Source organism: Eublepharis macularius, chromosome 12 (assembly GCF_028583425.1).
Source record: "Eublepharis macularius isolate TG4126 chromosome 12, MPM_Emac_v1.0, whole genome shotgun sequence".
In the NCBI taxonomy this organism is placed as follows: Eukaryota; Metazoa; Chordata; class Lepidosauria; order Squamata; family Eublepharidae; genus Eublepharis; species Eublepharis macularius.
The window spans coordinates 71,379,929-71,396,482 of record NC_072801.1 but is presented as its reverse complement, the minus strand read 5'-3'; the positions used below and the strand labels follow the sequence as shown (position 1 = coordinate 71,396,482).

General features: G+C 46.3%; 1 protein-coding gene across 6 annotated transcripts; it reads left to right on the top strand.

Moving 5' to 3' along the window:
* Nucleotides 1-322: 322 nt before the first annotated feature.
* HNRNPC (heterogeneous nuclear ribonucleoprotein C) lies at nt 323-15,442 on the top strand. 6 transcript variants are annotated; one of them, XM_054992902.1, is made up of 9 exons: nt 323-460; nt 4,308-4,333; nt 8,497-8,768; nt 10,708-10,783; nt 11,265-11,312; nt 12,400-12,512; nt 12,913-13,014; nt 14,829-14,986; nt 15,083-15,442. In XM_054992902.1, exons 3-9 carry the CDS (start codon nt 8,528-8,530, stop codon nt 15,164-15,166), a joined length of 822 nt encoding a protein of 273 aa, XP_054848877.1. In that variant the 5' UTR covers nt 323-460; nt 4,308-4,333; nt 8,497-8,527; the 3' UTR covers nt 15,167-15,442. The 6 variants fall into 6 exon arrangements, with proteins under 6 accessions (XP_054848877.1, XP_054848875.1, XP_054848876.1 ...); XM_054992900.1 differs by having other exon boundaries at nt 12,352-12,512; XM_054992901.1 differs by having other exon boundaries at nt 10,708-10,822.
* Nucleotides 15,443-16,554: the final 1,112 nt, after the last annotated feature.

Genomic DNA, 16,554 nt, shown 5'->3' with positions numbered 1-16,554 from the left:
GGTGGCTTAATTGACAGTCAAGTTGTCTAATCATAGATTTAATCATTTCTGAGTGACACCCTAAACAACCTATCCGCCTCCGAGTCCCTCCTTCTCTCTATCAGTCTACTGACTCTAGCCTTCAGTTTTATCCCCGCCTCTCGGTCCCCGGTTCCTCCGTGTCTTCTTCGCCATTCTCTTCCCATTTAAGCGGGTGCTGATTGGCTGTATCTTTGACAGGCTTCCGATTTTTCCAATCAGAGATAGACTCTGGGATTAAACCCCACTTCCTACGAAGAGGCGTGTTCTCAAAAAGGGGCGGGCCGCGGGCAGCTCTGGGCTGCGCGGCGCAGTGGTAGAGGGCGACGGGGGCGCCATTTTGTGAAGCGGCCGGAGCGTGGAAGCGGAGACCGCAGCCGTGAAAAGGGAAAATAATTTTTTTTAGTAATAAGGGTCGCGGTACCGGAGCTGGGGCCTCCCGGTGAGTTCGTTGAGGTCGCGAGGGGAACAATGGCGGCGTTTCCTCCCTTTTCCCTCATTGGGGGGCAATAATGGTATCGCCCTGTCTCTCCTCCCCCCTCCCTTTCCTGACCAGGTTGGTATTTCCCTCCTTGGCTTTCTCGAACCTTTCCATCCCCAACCATTTATCTCCCCCGCGAAGTGCAAATGGTACCTTCCGAGCCAATTGATTCCTGTTCCTTGTGGAGGAGACCACGATACGGGGAGGGGAGGAGAGAAGAGAGAAATGGGCCGAGGCGGCCTAAATAACGTCCTTCTGCCGCGCTCCCCTGGGAACGGAATGGAGCTCGCCTGTGCGCAGCAACACGTGAGGCCTCGGGGACCAGGAGGAAGCGACCTTCCTTTCTTTTGTATCCCCCCTCCCGTTCACACGGGGTTTATAATCCCGGTTTTCGCTAATCCGGATTAGAGATTTAATTTTAAAATGCACCCTTCTTCCTCCCGAAAGATTTATCCCCAGGGGGTAGCCTACTGAGGGGTAACTAAAGCCCCATGTCAACTAGAGCAAACCCTGCGGTGGGGTTGCCATCCTCCAGGTGGTGGCTGGAGATCTCCCGGAATTATAGCTGCGCTCCAGGCCACAGGGGTCAGTTCCCCTGGAGAAAATGCTGCTTTGGAGGGTGGGCTATATGACACCTTTCCCCAAAACTTAGCCTCCCAAAACTTTACCCCCCCCCCCTTTCCAGGAATTATAACTGATGTCCAGACGACAGATAAGTTGCTCTGAAGAAAAGGCTGCTTTGGAGGGTGGTATCTATTAGCTCCCCCCTTCAAAGAACCCTGCCCTCCCTAGGCTCTGTCCCCAAAATCTCTAGGAATTTCCCAACCTGAAACTGGCAATCCTACCTTTTGTACGAATCTGTGACTCAACCCCTACCAAGCAGGGACGTGTGCTTGTTTTGCATGCCAGAGATCCCTAGCCCCTTTGCTGTATGGGCTGTCTTACAAAACTAAGCATGGGGAGCTACTATCTCCATGTATTCAACAAGGACGATGAGGCACTGTAAAGACACATGGAGGTACTCTTTGGCCTCTGCCTGAAAGTTGACAGTGATGGAGGGTAGTGGTAGAAACATCCGAATCATTTCCAGAGAATTTCTCTGTGTTGCATAATATCCCTTTCAACGATCTTGTAAAGTAGACTAGAATGACCTCCTTTTTGCAGAGATGCAGAGGTAAGGCCTGAGGTTTCCTGGTTTCTAGTTTGGTCTCTTGGCTGCGGCATTGCACCATCTCTAGTATTGGTTCCAGTGCTGCAGGTTTAGCAACATGCAAGTGTCTCTGTTCCATGGAACACTTGATGATCCCTGTTCCTAGTGGATAATTTATAGCTTTTCTGTGCAGCATATCCTTACTTTGCTGGCCAAAGGTGGCTCAGCATGGATGAATTTTCTGGTAAAATCTGATTTTTTTTTTTAAAAAAAAGTATAGCTGCGTGTAGCATTTCATAGTTTCCGCTTTGGAAGAGTCTTAGGCAGTAAAGAAAATGAAATGATCGTCTTGCTGGAGAGGGCTCTGTAAGCAGCCTTATTACATTTCACTCCTGTAGTGCTTGAAGCTATTGGGAATCTGGCAGCTGCAAATTGTGTTTTGGGGTTATCAGTAATTTATGGGGTGTTGGTTGGCTGCCTACAGCAGCTACAGTATCCTCATCTTGTTTGCAGTGCCGATTTGAGATGTACCCTGTGTTTTCCAGCACTCGGTAGAAAACACTAAGTCCTTGTGAGTGCACAGCTATAGAATGTGGTGTCTGATGGTGCCTTGGTTTGGGGCAGTGCAGCTGCATTTGTGGTGGTGCCCCATTCCCGTACAGGGCTGAATGAAACAAGAGAGGGAGGGCATATGGTAGGGTGGATCTTGTTTATTGACGGTACTGGGGATGACCCCCTGGCATCAGTGCTAAAGTAGCAAAATGTGAGGATTGAATGCTTTGGATATTTACTAGCTTGAAGCGAAGCGGGCAGGCACTTGTGGCTTTGGTGTGTAAGTAGTTGCTATATCTAGAAACCTAGAAAAATAGCCTTGTTTATCTACAGTATAAAAAGAGACAAGATGGAGGGCAAGTTGCTCATATAAGATGGAGGGCAAATTGCCCATACAAGCTTTGGCCTGTCTTAACTGCTCCCCACAAATGCTCATGGCTCTTTTGGCCCTCAGCCTTTTTAGGTCTGTTGACAGTTCACGCTGTTAATCTGTGCTTTAATTAGTCCTATTTAGATACATGGGTTTAGCAAGTATTTATTGGCTGTCTTTTCCTTATATAGCTGGTCCGAGAGAACTTAGAGTAAGGTTGTTCAAAAGTCCACATAATAAAACCCTAATTAAAATCTGCAAAAAAGCCGTCTCTGAAAAGTACAGTCTCACCTGCTTTCCTAAAATCAAGCAGTTCCTGTCGCAGTGGCATCCTGTTCTGAAGAGTTTAGGTGACAGCTAAAAGCACCCTGGAATGGTTTTCTACAGTCTGTAGGAGGGGAATGTCATTGGAGTATAGAGAATGTAGATCAGGTGGCTATTCTGTTCTCTTAAAAGAATATCCAAAAGCAACAGCAGGGGTGTCATGTTATTAGGATTCAGTATCCAAAAACTTGCTCGCTACTGTATGTATCAGTGTGTTATTAGGTCAGGAATAGAGAAAGTTGAGGTGACTAAGGAATCACAGGTTGCCTCCCTTCTCATTGCTTGTTAGAGGCAACATCAGTCAATCAGGGTTGGGAATAACTATGAAATTTGTGTTCTGAATATTCCTTTGCGGTGGGGGTTAGCTGGTGTGAGGTTCCTGGCCTTTAATCATGGAGTGGAATTGGAGAGAAAGCAGGTGTTTGAGAGATCTAATCTTGCACTTCTGAGACCCATTTTGCAAATCATAAACATTTTCTGTTCCAGATAAGTGCTAAAATGATGTAAGGATTCCTGGGGATGTACTTGTGAAATATTCTGTCATAATGTCTCAGTGCTTTTCAAGCCATAATTGAGGCTGGTGGGCCGCTACCCTCTTTTGCAAAATGCACGCGCGCGCGTGTGTGTGTGTTCCATTCTTCTCTCAGTCTTTGCTTCAGGATATTTGCGTAGAAACATTCAATGCAACCTACTTCCTTCCGCAGGCCCACAGGTGCCTCCAACCTTGGACTTGCTTCCTTGGCAACAAGTGGAATGGGCAGAGGGATGGGGCAAAATTTTAACCAGTCCTGCGAGGCAGCTTGACATTTGGAGGGGCCCTGTGGGAGGCGGTTGTCTTTCTCTGTGGTGGGGGAAACTGGGAGAGATGGGCAACGTATCTGGGGTACCCTGACTCATCCTGTCCCTTCTCCTTTCACAGGGCAGCAAGGCGAAAACCCCCAACCCTTCCTTCACTGGAGCTCAGCTTCGTGGTTTTTTTAAAAAAATTCCCCACCTGCCCCAACACACGCACACCCCCTCCCCCAATGCCTTAGAGCCAGCCATTGCACTAAACAAGCGCCTTCGTGGCTCAGCATTGCCTTGCAGCCAAGCCAGAGCTGGAATGACAGATGTAATTTTGGAAAAAAATCACCTTTTTTTTTCCTGCAGCAGCTGGGTTAGGAGGAGGAACTTTTAGCCTCTCGTGAGCTCAAGTCTCAGGCATTTTTAGGATGAAAATGGTGTTCCAAGGGCTTGGATTGTTTCCTGCCAGGAGCTCTTCCTTGCCTGGTTCTGCAGTAACTGTGGCTGGAACAAGAGCACGGAAAGGGGGAGAAAGAACAGGAAAAAAAAATGAGAGAATTGCTGACTTTGACCTTTTGACGCCTCCCGTTTTTCTAATCTGGGCTATTTTTATTTTTGTTTTTTTACAGTGAGATTTTTTTGATCTTCAGCTACAGTAAGTTATTCCAATTTTTTTCCATTTTTTTTCCTGCCTTTCCACTGATTTCCTTTTTATCGTTGTTGCTAGTTATTGATATTATTGCTACTATGATGGTGGTGACTGTGACTTTGATGATGTGTTGCTGATGGTGGTGATTTAAAAAAAATGACTGCTGATTTTTAACCGGATGAAAATGGAGTTTTTCTGAGTGGTCCTTAACTGATTTTGGGTTTTTAACCCCTTGGGGGGGAAAAAAACACGACAGCAAGGTTTTTAAAACCCATTTTTTATTATTTAAAAAAAGTGGATTGATCGCGTTAACTCTTTTTTCCCTCCCTCCCTGATCACCTGGCTGCTGAGAATGGAACCTGCTTTCTCCAGAACTTGTTTGAACATCTCAGGAAGTTCCTACACTTTTTTTATTTTTTTATTTTTAATTTTTAATATTTTATTTCTATGCAATTTTTCAACTGTTGCTGCAGTGTGTCTGTGGTGCTGATCGCTCCCTAGCAGTGACAGCCCTCCCTCCCATGCCCCCCCTTCCAGTTCCCATCCCAATCTTTTCCTCCACACCGCCCCTTCCCTTACAAACCGCCATCATGGACGCCCAGTCTGGAGCAGCAGTGGTGGCTGTCAGCGGAGCCTCACACGGAGCAGACACCAACCCATCTGGGCTGATGGTAAGGGTTGGTTTCCTTCCAGGCTTGGATGGTCATCCCCTATTAAGACGTTGGCGAAAGGGTGCATAGCTCCTCCTCAGGCCTGATTGAGGACATGTATTAGCAGGGCTGGGTTGGAATCGTCAAATCCTGTGAGCTGAAAAGGAGGATCAGAGGCTCTTTAAAAAAGGTGGTCGCATGAGTCTTTGGGGAATTGCCCACCTGCCAGGGAATTCCAAATGTATATTGCTGTACAGGGCTCTGTGGCAGGTTGACTTGAATCTCAAATGGGTTGCTTAAAAAAAAAAGATCTTGTAGTAGTCCTGCAACACATTCTAAATTTACAGTACAAAACTGCACACTTGACCAAGTTGTAGTTAATCTGTGTTACTGGTGTGCAGTGTTCTGAAGGCAGGGGCTCTCAAATGTTGTGAAGTGGCACCCACGGCTGCTCTTGCTGTACTCTTCTGGACCTGCTTGCAAGTAACTGCACGCTACTGCCCAACAGAAAACAGGCATGTCAGCGCTGAACACATATACTTTTCTGTGTGTTCAGTATTTATAAATATATAATGTTACTGAACGGCAGGCTGTATTTCTTGGCCGTTGTGCACTTTATGAAAATGCAAACCCACTCTTGGCATTGAATCTCCCAGCACACCCCGTTCCTCCACCCTCCTGCCCCTGCAGTTCTCCTGCAGGAGTCCCAACCCACAGTTTGAGACTGAGTGGCTAATGGACATGAATGCCTTGTTGGATTAGTTGAAAGTACATAACTTTGTCTTTGCAAGAATCCCAGGAAGCTCAAGATACTCATTTACACACTGGCCAGTTTCCATGCGTGTGTTGTGATGCACCTTCTGGCCATCCTTGCTTTTTATGGAAAAAGCATATGATATTCTAGAGTCAGAGGCTTATACTTGCATCTAAAGAGGTTACCTCCTCCACCTGACTACGCTGAAAACAGAAGAGCTGTTGCAACATGCTAGAAGCGTAAGAAAGGATTGGCATCTCCACAGAGTGAGTTTCTAACACCTTGGCATGAGAGGCTTTATGGATGGACTTGGGAACAAACTGAGTCTCTCAGGAGCCAAGCTGAGAAGACAGTTTTGTCGCTAGAACTTTTTGTGGACAAGGATCGATGATATTTTCTCCAAATGCCCTGAGGTCACGTGAGCATGTGATCAACAGTCCCCCCCCCCAAGCATCAGACTGCTGTGCTCACCTGGATGAGCCCCTTGATGCTGCAGTTGTATAAATATCCTCATACCATAAATCCATGTTTCATGAGTCCAGTGTTGGCTACAGCGTGCCCTGCACGAAATCTCACTTGCACTTACCAGACTTCTGATCAGAAGACATCCAAGCACTTCTTTTTATTCTTCTGCACATGGGAGTGTGTCTGCCACGTAGTACACTCACCAGCGAGGTGTTATAAGCCACTGTTCAAGCAGTCAGTGGATCTGGAAGGTTTTGAATCTTTTGTGACATCTTGCACAAAGAAGAAAAGCAAAAAAATGCCCAAAGTTCACACGCCAGTCTTGGTCTGTTTATGCAGTAAGCTCTGCGACGCAAGAGCAGCCACTGTGGTTGTGACCCTCCAAGATACTTATGGGGCTGCTGGGAGCTGGATGAGGATGTCTGGCACCCTGTCTTAGCACTTTCTCCCCAACTCTACACTTATTAGATGCTTAGAGTTTGTGTATCCTAAAATATGCACAGCACAAACAGGCGAGGATTTAGATTCACGGTCTATATCCTTAATCACTTGGTTGGAGAGGACAATATATTACAGTTCCTTTCTCCTGGAGATTTGCCAAAGCTAGACTCTTGGAAACATTGCAAGGCCTCTGTACTTAATTTGGTTGGAATGCAGTTTTTTACAAAGTAAGTTAAGAATACCACTTCTACTGGTGCCATCATAAGTGCTTAGAAATTATATTGTCTCCTCAGATGATCAGCTCTAGCCTAGGAGTGTGTGCACATACTAGAGATGTAAAATTTCCAGAAATTTTGAAGCCGTAGGGGAAACATTCCTCATTTTGGGGGGGAAAGAAAAGGGAAGTTTGTGAAAAATTGAAATGTATGCAGTGTTTTCCTGTCAAACCTTCATTTATTTTACTGATGAAACAAAATACATGTTAATTTAGTTGGCATCTTAAATTGTTATTTGTTATTTATGGAATTTAAAAATATAAATAACTTAGTTTTCCATGAGAGCCATTGCAAATATAGCCGGTATTTGAGAGAGACTTACAAACTTCTGCATCTTGAACTATTTTAGTATATTTATCTTAATAATTTGGTGGTAGGGAAAAAAATAAGAATTGAAAGTAGAAAGCAAATTCTGTAGGGAACAAAAGAAAGTGCGTTCTCTGGTCAGAAACATGTTCAGTCACCACAGGTTTGAGTGCCAGTGTATTTGTTTTTATTCATGTATAGTGTGCCGTTCTCTCTGAGATACAGAGTATGACAAAATAAAAAATCAAACAAAGATCTCCAATAAACAATGTAGTAGGACTAGAATTACGGAGTTGGAAAACAATGCAAACAGAACCAGTTGAAGTTTATAACACTGGAAACACTGAATTCTTAAAGTATGACTAAACACATAGTATACTGAAACTACAATTTTTGTGTAAAACCTTAACTTAAAAACCACTTCACTAAATCTAAAAGAGAAAATATTTCTTTAGGATTTTTACAGAAGTTGCCCCAATTTTTTTTTCTTTTGAGAGAAAAAAAGCCCTGGGGAAGTTTTTTCCCTTATGTTTTTAGTCCTTTTCTGGTCCTTCACATCTCTAGCAGGCACCAGTATAGCTTCTGTTGATTTCATAATACAAAGGTGACTCGAATGTGAATGAGATGAAAGTTTGTTTGAAAACTTTAGAGGCTTTTTCAAGTTTACTCCAGAGTGCCCAGATGATAGTAGGAGTGCTTTTAAATAAGGCTCAAGGGTTGGATCCTATAACCCTGTTCCATTAGAGAAAGATAGGACCCTTCCTTTGTGAAATAGAGGGAGACTTGTTCACAGGAAGCCATAGAACCAGCTCAGTTTGAATCATAGAATTTAACCCCAAGATCCCACATATTTTCTGTTAGAAGTTAACGCATAACTTGTTGAGAAATGCACATTTTTTTCTTTAAAGGCTTTCAAAAAAGTGTTCTCACAACCAGACAGCTAGCCATCTAGATCCTGAGCTTTTTTCATTTAGAGCAGCGCATCCGAGGCATATTTATATTGCTTTGGCTTTAGGATAACTCTTTAGGTTGAGAGTAGAGCTGACTCCATCTTGGAAGATGGCTCTGGAGTGTTGGAGTCTTCCCCTTTGTTGAGTGAAATATTTGGGGTGAAATATTTCTTCACATGCTGTACCTTCAGTACAAGGAATCCGAAGGGTGTGTGGGTGTGCTGGAATTATTTGTGGCATTGTTTGTGTGTGTGTTGAAGAGAGGATGATACTATGAACGGTGTCACCTGCTTTCCCTTGCTTGACCCTTTCCCCCCTCCACCACCAGAACCTTTCTGCTCCAGCTGCGTGGGTGAGCCATGGCCAGCAACGTCACCAACAAAACGGACCCTCGTTCCCTGAACTCGCGTGTCTTCATTGGGAACCTCAACACACTGGTGGTGAAGAAGTCTGATGTGGAGGTCATCTTCTCCAAGTACGGCAAGATCGTGGGCTGCTCCGTGCATAAGGGATTCGCCTTCGTGCAGTATGTGAACGAGCGCAATGCTCGCGCCGCTGTGGCGGGAGAAGATGGCCGGATGATTGCAGGCCAGGTTCTAGGTAAGTTGCGCACCTGTCAATGTTGTATGGTTCTTAGGCCTGATGCAAGGGGATTAGTGCCTGCCTTGGTGGACACCAGCCCCGTTCCCTTGTGGCGTTGTTGTTCTTTGTTGGGAGCTGTTTTTTGGAAGAGTGCGATAGTTGTGAATGTGACCTGAAGTCATATTAGTGTCTCAGTTTTTGCATTGAAAGTAGTGTAGCTCTTATCTGAACCTTCTACGAAAGGGTGGAAGGAAGGTGAAGGTCGGAATGAAGAGGTGGGAGGGGAGAACAGATTATGGTTTGCTGTGAGATCTACTCTGGCCTCCTTCAGCTGGGCAATAAGATGCCGCCCAGTGCTTAGAGAGGGGGGCTTTTTCAGGGTTTCTCCCTTACTTTGGGCACAGTTGGTACTTAACCTGTAATTTTTCCCCCAGCTCTGTGGGGCAATGTTAAATTGGGAAAGCAGCTGTCTGAATGAGACTTAAACCTGGATCTTATGTCTCAAACCCCAGTTCTCTGAGCTTCTGTTTTGGTTAGAAGTCTGCCTTCTTGCTTATCATGGAGCTGCTGTAGCATAGTGGTTAAGTGGTTGGGCTGTGAGTCAGCACTCTGCTGGTTTGAATCCCTCTACTGCCATAAGCTCAGCAGGTGGCTTTGGGTCAGCCACTCCTCTCAACCCCAGCTCCCCAGCTGGATTGTGGGGATAATAATAACACTGACTATGTTCACCGCTCTGAGTAGGCACTGAACTATCTAGAAGAGCAGTATATAAACACACTGTTGTTGTTAGGCTGGAAGGTGGGAAAGAGTCCCATAACAGTGGCACCCACTGGGAAAACCACTTCACTCCCTAGACAGGGGAGAAAGGGCGCAAGCAGCTCACACAGATGTGAATTGGGCTTCTGTTTTCCTTGGGAGGCTCCAAAGGGTTGAAATGGCCCTCTTGGGAAGCCATGGTTTCACCACCACCCCCTTTCCTCCCAAAATTCTGAGGTGCTGGGAACTATTCCCAGGCTCCGTACATAAGTGCATGCAATCCTGCCTGCCGTTTCTGAAGGGTCCACCAACTGCTATCTTGTGCATATTTATGTTGTTTCTGGCACCTCTTAAGACGTGAAAAAAGAAAAGTAAAAAACAGTGCTGAAAAACATTGAAGCAGCTGCCCTGCCAGGTTATTTAAAATGCAGATTTGTTTTCTGCAGACATCCATGGCTATGACTTTCAGCCTTTCTCCAGCAATGGAAAAGTGACCCTGGTTTATCATGAAGAGTATATAGGCCCTTTCTCCCACCAGACAGCTTCTTTCTGCTGAGTGGGAGGAGCTCTGTTTGGCACTGTGACTGAGCTCATCTGACCTCTCACAGGAGGGATCCGTTCATCCAACAGGTAAAATTAGTTTTAGCTTCTAACAGTGAGGCTAAGGTTTGCTGCAGTGGGTAGAAGCAAGTAGTGTGTGTTCTACCCAGCCATAAGAGGCTAAGCATCTTTGAATCTGTTCACTTTGGAGCACGGATGGGTCATTGACCCTTAAGGCAGGTGGTGCTGTGCAGAAATGTTTTGCTTTGGGCAAACTGTTTCAGTCCACTGTGCCCCTGCTGATGTATCTGTCCATCACAGTTCCATCTTTTAAGGAGCTTTGGACATGTTATTTCCATTTTATCCTCCCAGCAGACCTTGTAAGGTGGTGGCCAAGACTGCATCTGGTCCATGGTCACTCAGGTAGGTTCATAGGGATTTGTGCCCAAGTCTTTGCTAGATTGAAACTCTGCCTCGGTTTCTGCAGATTGGCGTGGACAGGTGCCTTTTCAGCCTTTCTCCATCTGTTTGCACAGCGGGCGCTCGATGAGCCCTCTTCGGATTTTGCGCTGCTCTAGGCAGTGAGCCCCATTCTGTTTTGCAGGCCTGGCTCTCCTCCTGAGAGTTAGGCTTTGCAACGGGCATGCCGTTTGTCTTTCAGACATTAACCTGGCTGCCGAGCCGAAGTTGAATCGGGGCAAAGCTGGGGTGAAGAGATCGGCCACAGAGATGTACGGGTCAGTAGCAGCACCACCTTCTCCGTCCCCTCTAGTCAGGTCGGGAGCCTTCTGTTTTCATTATTTTAACTTCTGTTTTTATTTATCTGATTTGTGCCCAGCAGTGGGCAGCCTCTCCACCTGTCTTGTTTGTAAGGGACTAAAGCGCGTTGTGCTTGCCAGCAACTGTTGATATGAGGGTGATTAAGGTGTGACCGATTGGCTTGTCGGTACACTTGGTGACACAGTTCCAGATGGCTGGATGCAGGGGCAAGGTGGCTTTGACGTGTGGAGGAGGGCGGGTTTGGGATGGGCTTTGCCCGTCCAGGTTGCCTTAGCACTCGCTTACTGATGGGAACTGTGTCTAGCCTTTTATGCGCCAGGCTGAGGGTGTATTCCTGATGTTGGGTGTCCAAAGACTAGCCTGCAGCATCATGGTCAGGATTCCTTTCTTGACTGCCCTCCCAAATCTGACCAGGTCCCCTGTGTTTTGTCTTTTCAGATCCTCTTTCGACCTGGATTATGACTTCCAGCGTGAATACTATGACAGGTATGTGATCTGGAAGTTAAATCGCATATTACGGACATAGTGACTTTTAATGAGAAAAGAGATGATGTATGGGTCTGATGAGGGGGTGGTCTGCCGCCTGGTCAATCCTGCTCCTCTTGCAAAGTATTCTGAACCAGCCAAGGGATGCTACAGGTTTTTGGAGGCTCGGCTCATCAGCAGTCCAGAAACAAAGACTTTAGAGACCCCATTGAACGAGCAGGATTTGAATCCAGTGGTGCTTTAGAGACCAACAAAATGTTCAGGGTATAAGCTTTTTGAGAGTCAAAACTCTCTTTAGAAATAGGTAGGAGTGGAGATCCCTGACCATTTATATATCCCACTCAGGAGGTCGGAGAGGTGAAGCAAAAAGGGGAGTTGGGATATAAAAGTGCAGTGTTACAATGCAGCTTCATTAGAGCAGAAGTTAGCATCTGTAGAGAGATAATCCTATGTGACTGTAACATTTCCTGACGGGGATATATAAAGGTACAGGGATCTCTACTCCTACTTGTATCTGATGAAGGGAGTTTTGACTCTTGGAAATGTATACCCTGAAAATTTTGTTGGTCTAAGGCATCACTGGACTTGAATCCTCCTGTTCTAGTGCAGACTGGCTCTGCTACCCGTTGAGCATTTCCCCTTCCATATCCTGATGGAGAGGTTTGTCTTTGAATGGCAAGAAGAGAGTGAGAGAGCTCAAGAAGGAAACAAGCTTAATCTGCAAGGTGGGAGATTTTGGTTAAAAGTTTGGGAGGAGTAAGTTAAGACAGGCTGGGGGAAATCCTAGGATGTTGCTTTGGACTGGATCCTTCCGATGAGGAGTGTACTTCTGGCTGGGTGTACAAGCACCACTGAAGCAAAGCTTGCTCTCTTGAGCAAGCCCAAGAGGAAGTCCCTGCCATTGGCATGAACCATAAGCATTTAAGAAGCCTTGAGATAAAAGGTGCATGTGGTTTGTTGTGAAATGCAAGGAGGCGGCTGTTCTATAACAGCCGTTCAGGAAACTGTTCTCTGACCAGGAGTTCTCTTGTGCTGCTAGGATGTACAGTTATCAGGCCCGGGTTCCACCTCCACCTCCCATTGCCAGGGCTGTGGTACCTTCAAAACGCCAGCGGGTTTCTGGCAATACCTCCCGCAGGGGCAAGAGCAGCTTCAACTCTAAGAGCGGGCAACGGGGATCTTCTTCCAAGTCTGGAAAGTGTACGTGTTGAACCTTCTTGTGTGTGTGTGTGTTGGGAGGGGGGTGATTTCCTTGTTCGAGACAGTTTTCCTGCCAGGCTTCCAGAGAGAGACATCATTGCTTCTTTGGAAAGGTTAATTGTTCGATGAACATTGCAGTAGTAGTCGCGGGAGGGGAAATACGCAGGACCGTAGTTGATGGGACCTTCTGAGGGCAGGGCCTCCTATCTCAGAATGTTCCTCCCTGGAGTGGCATTTTGGAAAACGGAAAAGCTTCTAGCTCCAAGCGGCTTCTGACAACCGTCAGGCTTTCCTTTTGCTCGTTTACTCAATTTCTGGGTTTGTTTAGGAGAAGTAGGGAGTAGAAGTATGCTAGGAATATTGTGGCCAGGGAGTTCACGAACATCCTTCCTCCCTGCAGTGAAAGGAGATGACCTGCAGACTATTAAGAAGGAGCTGAGCCAGATCAAGCAGAAAGTGGATTCCTTGCTGGAGAGCCTGGAGAAAATCGAGAAGGATCAAAGTAAAGAAGGGGGGTGGGAAGGAAGGGCCACCTTGGGTCCCCGTTGGGGGGGGAGGGAGGGAGGAAGGGCATAAGGGAAATAAAAATAAAATAAGTTTCCACCGTCATCTAGCAGAGCCACAGGGCCCAAAACTTTCTCCACTATCCCCTTGCAGTTGACCTTCAGAGCCAGTTGATCGGGACACGGAGGCTCCATGTAGCTGTGATAGGGGAATTTTTTTTAATAGTACTGTGCTGCCAGTTATAAATTTCCTAACTACCACTTACCCAAATATATTCCAAGACTCCAATCACTGTGATAAAAAAGAAATATATGAGTTTTATTACTTCCAAATAAAGCGCAAACACATACTTCTCCTTGGGTCATTTGCATAAAGAACAGTTACATTAGAGAATATTTTATACCTTATCACAAATTGCTTACCGAATGAACAATCAAAAAGGTTAATACCAGGGCTCATTTCAAGGGGAAACGCGCAGGAACGCAGTACGGCAGTTCCCACCCACCTGACTCTTGGCCATTTGGGGCCCATTTCAGCCTGGATTGGGGCTGAAATGGCCTGGATCGGGCCTCTGACGGGTGGTGAATCATCCTCCCACTCAGCAGCGGCCTGATCCTGACCATTTTGGGTCCCTTTTCATCCACTTTCAGCCCCTTTTTGCCATTTTGGGCCCAATTTCAGCCCTGAGTGGCCAGGATTGGGTCCAAAACAGCCAGGATAGGTGATGCCAGGGGGTGTGGCATATGCAAATCAGTTATGCCAATGACACACTTCTGGTGATGGCAAGGGGGCGTGGCACATGCTAATGAGTTATGCTAATGAGTTCCTCCAGCTCTCTTCTAAGAAATGACCCCTGGTTAATACAAACATCTCTTAAAAATTACAATTTCCCACAATACATGGCATCACACAAGCTTGAGTGACAGGACAGTTGGACCCCAGTATAATACAAACATTTCAAAAGCCAGAGTCATATTTTTGTTATGAGTTTGAAACACTCCTGGGAAGATGCTTGTTATAGGCTAAAATCTTAGTCATGGAACAAAAATAAGAGAATGTTTCCAGTTGTCAGAGCATTCTTACTTGTGTTAAGATCATGCTGACCCTGCACCATAATCTCGGAAGTGAGGGAGAGAGAATTTGCCACTGAGGCAGCTTTGTGTTTTGTAAGAATGTCTTGCAAGAATGAATGCTCACATATTAATTTTAGAGGAGGGATCTTTAAAAATCCCTTAACAAGCCACTTTGACTGCCTCTTCCCTGAATGTGTCTCATCCTACTTTATAAAGACCCACCTCCACTATAGTCACCAACTAGAGATGGGCACAAACTGAAATACGAACCAAAGTTTATCAAGAACTGGGCCAGTTTTTGGTTTGCAAACCAGCAGTTCGTCAGAGCTCATTTCTGATGAACCCCTATTATTTTTACAGCAGTTCGTATGGGTCATTTTTTGGTTTGTCACTGCAGACAACCTGGCACTGATCAATCTGTTACCTAGGCAACGGGTAACAGAAGTGACCCCAGGAGAAGTGACCCCACTTCTGCAGCCCCGGAAGTGACAAACTGATGAACCAAACAAACCGGTTTGCAAGCTAGGCAAGTTCATGGTGGTTCGTGAAATGCAACGAACAACGAACTGCCATTTTCCCGGTTTGTGCCTGCCTCTATCACCAACCCTTGGTCTGACCATCTTAAGCAGTTGAGAATCCCTTCTGAGCATTCTGCCCATTAATGGCCCTTCTTAGCCAGTGGGATAAGGCCTTTCTCTCTCACTGTTGGACCCACCACTTCCTGTCCTTCCCTTTCTAGAACTGAAGAACGACAAGTCGGAGGAGGAGCAAAGTAGCATCTCACTAAAGAAAGAAGAGAGCAACGTCAAGATGGAGTCGGAGGCCGGAGCCGACGACTCGGCTGAGGAAGGGGACCTGCTGGATGATGACGACAATGAAGACCGGGGAGATGACCAGGTACGAAGCTGGCGGAGGCAGAGAGCCTGGAGTGAGGAGCCCAGCTCTCCCTGTTCGCTAACTGGCCCCCTCTGCCTGTCCCCTTCTCTCTCTCAGCTGGAGTCCATCAAGGGTGATGACAAGGAGCCTGAAGAAGGGGAAGATGACAGAGACAGCGCCAATGGCGAAGACGACTCCTAAGAGCCCTGCCCTTCGCTCCTCCTCCTCCTCCTCGGCAAACACAGCGTTCTTCTGATATTGAGCCTCTCTCCAGCCCCTTGCAGGCTGCCTCCTCACTGCCCTCCTCCCCTCCCTCTCAACAGCCCTCACCCTGCGTGTTCATGATGTTGTGTCTTCTGTTGCATACCCTTTCCTCAAACTCTTCCCAGTAGTTATGTTAAATCCCATGTAATTCTCCTCTTTTAATTTTGATACCTCTTTATTGATTTAACAATTAAAAAGGACGTATTGTTTTTAGATGACTTCTCTGTCGTGTGTTTGCAATGGGAGGAGCACTGTCCACCCAAGAGGACATGCGTATATCCACACAGGATATACGTGGCCCAGGTAGTACTTCTGATTCAGGTTGCTTCCCACTTAACTGCATTTGCTGATCACTGGCTTTCCTGACTTCTGCAGATAGAGGTCTCCTGACGTTCAGCAGTCAGGTTTCAGTGTATAATACAGTCTTTTAAAAAGGTGGTTGCATTGCTGGTTTGGAGTCAGCTGCTGATGTGTCGACAGGATTAGATCTGCAGCTGATTAAAGGTTAGGATGAGAATAGAGCTACTGAACTGGTTTCGCGTGGAGTTTCCCTGGGAAAAAGGCACGGAAGAATTTCGAGAGTCGGTGCCCATATGGTTGCTCCTTAAACCCACTGCTATTAAGGCCAAAAACTGGTTGCTTCCATTCCAGGGAACTTGCCCCATGTTCCAAATTGGAGCATGAACATTTTTCGAGCTGGGCCCAGTACTAATGGTAGAGTTCCTAAGGAAACAGTCTCTCACCCTGCACTCCATATTTTCTGCACTCACCTGCACATGGGGATAAAAGGTACACCTTCAGCAATCAGCACTGGCATGGAGCAGAGTAGGAACCTCCCCTGAAGATGGGCTAGAAATGTTTGAGGGCGGAGGACTCTATTGCAGCTTGTAGAAAGAATGCAAATGACAAGAAAATTTGATCTTGCCATGTTTCATCACACACATGCACACACACACACCCATGATCTTTTTAACTTACAGAATGGGGACAAGGATAACTCAACCATCACCACCCCTTCAGCATTGGAATTTCGGGACATTAAAATACCAGTGCAAAATAAATTCCAAGCTACCTGCCAGTTTTTGACGATTGTGTCTGAATATGGGTTTGCCGTTGCACATTTTGAGGGGCTATGTGGATTGCGGGTGGCAGAAGAATCGCCTGGATCCAGACTTTTTTTCTGGGAAAAGAGGTGGTGAAACTCTCAAGAGGGAAATGAGGGGGAAACACACAGGCCCCCTTACAAAATGGCCATTTCCTCTAGGGGAGCTGATCTCTGGCTGGAGATTGGGGGGAGGGGGGGAGGGCCATTGGACAGAAGAAGT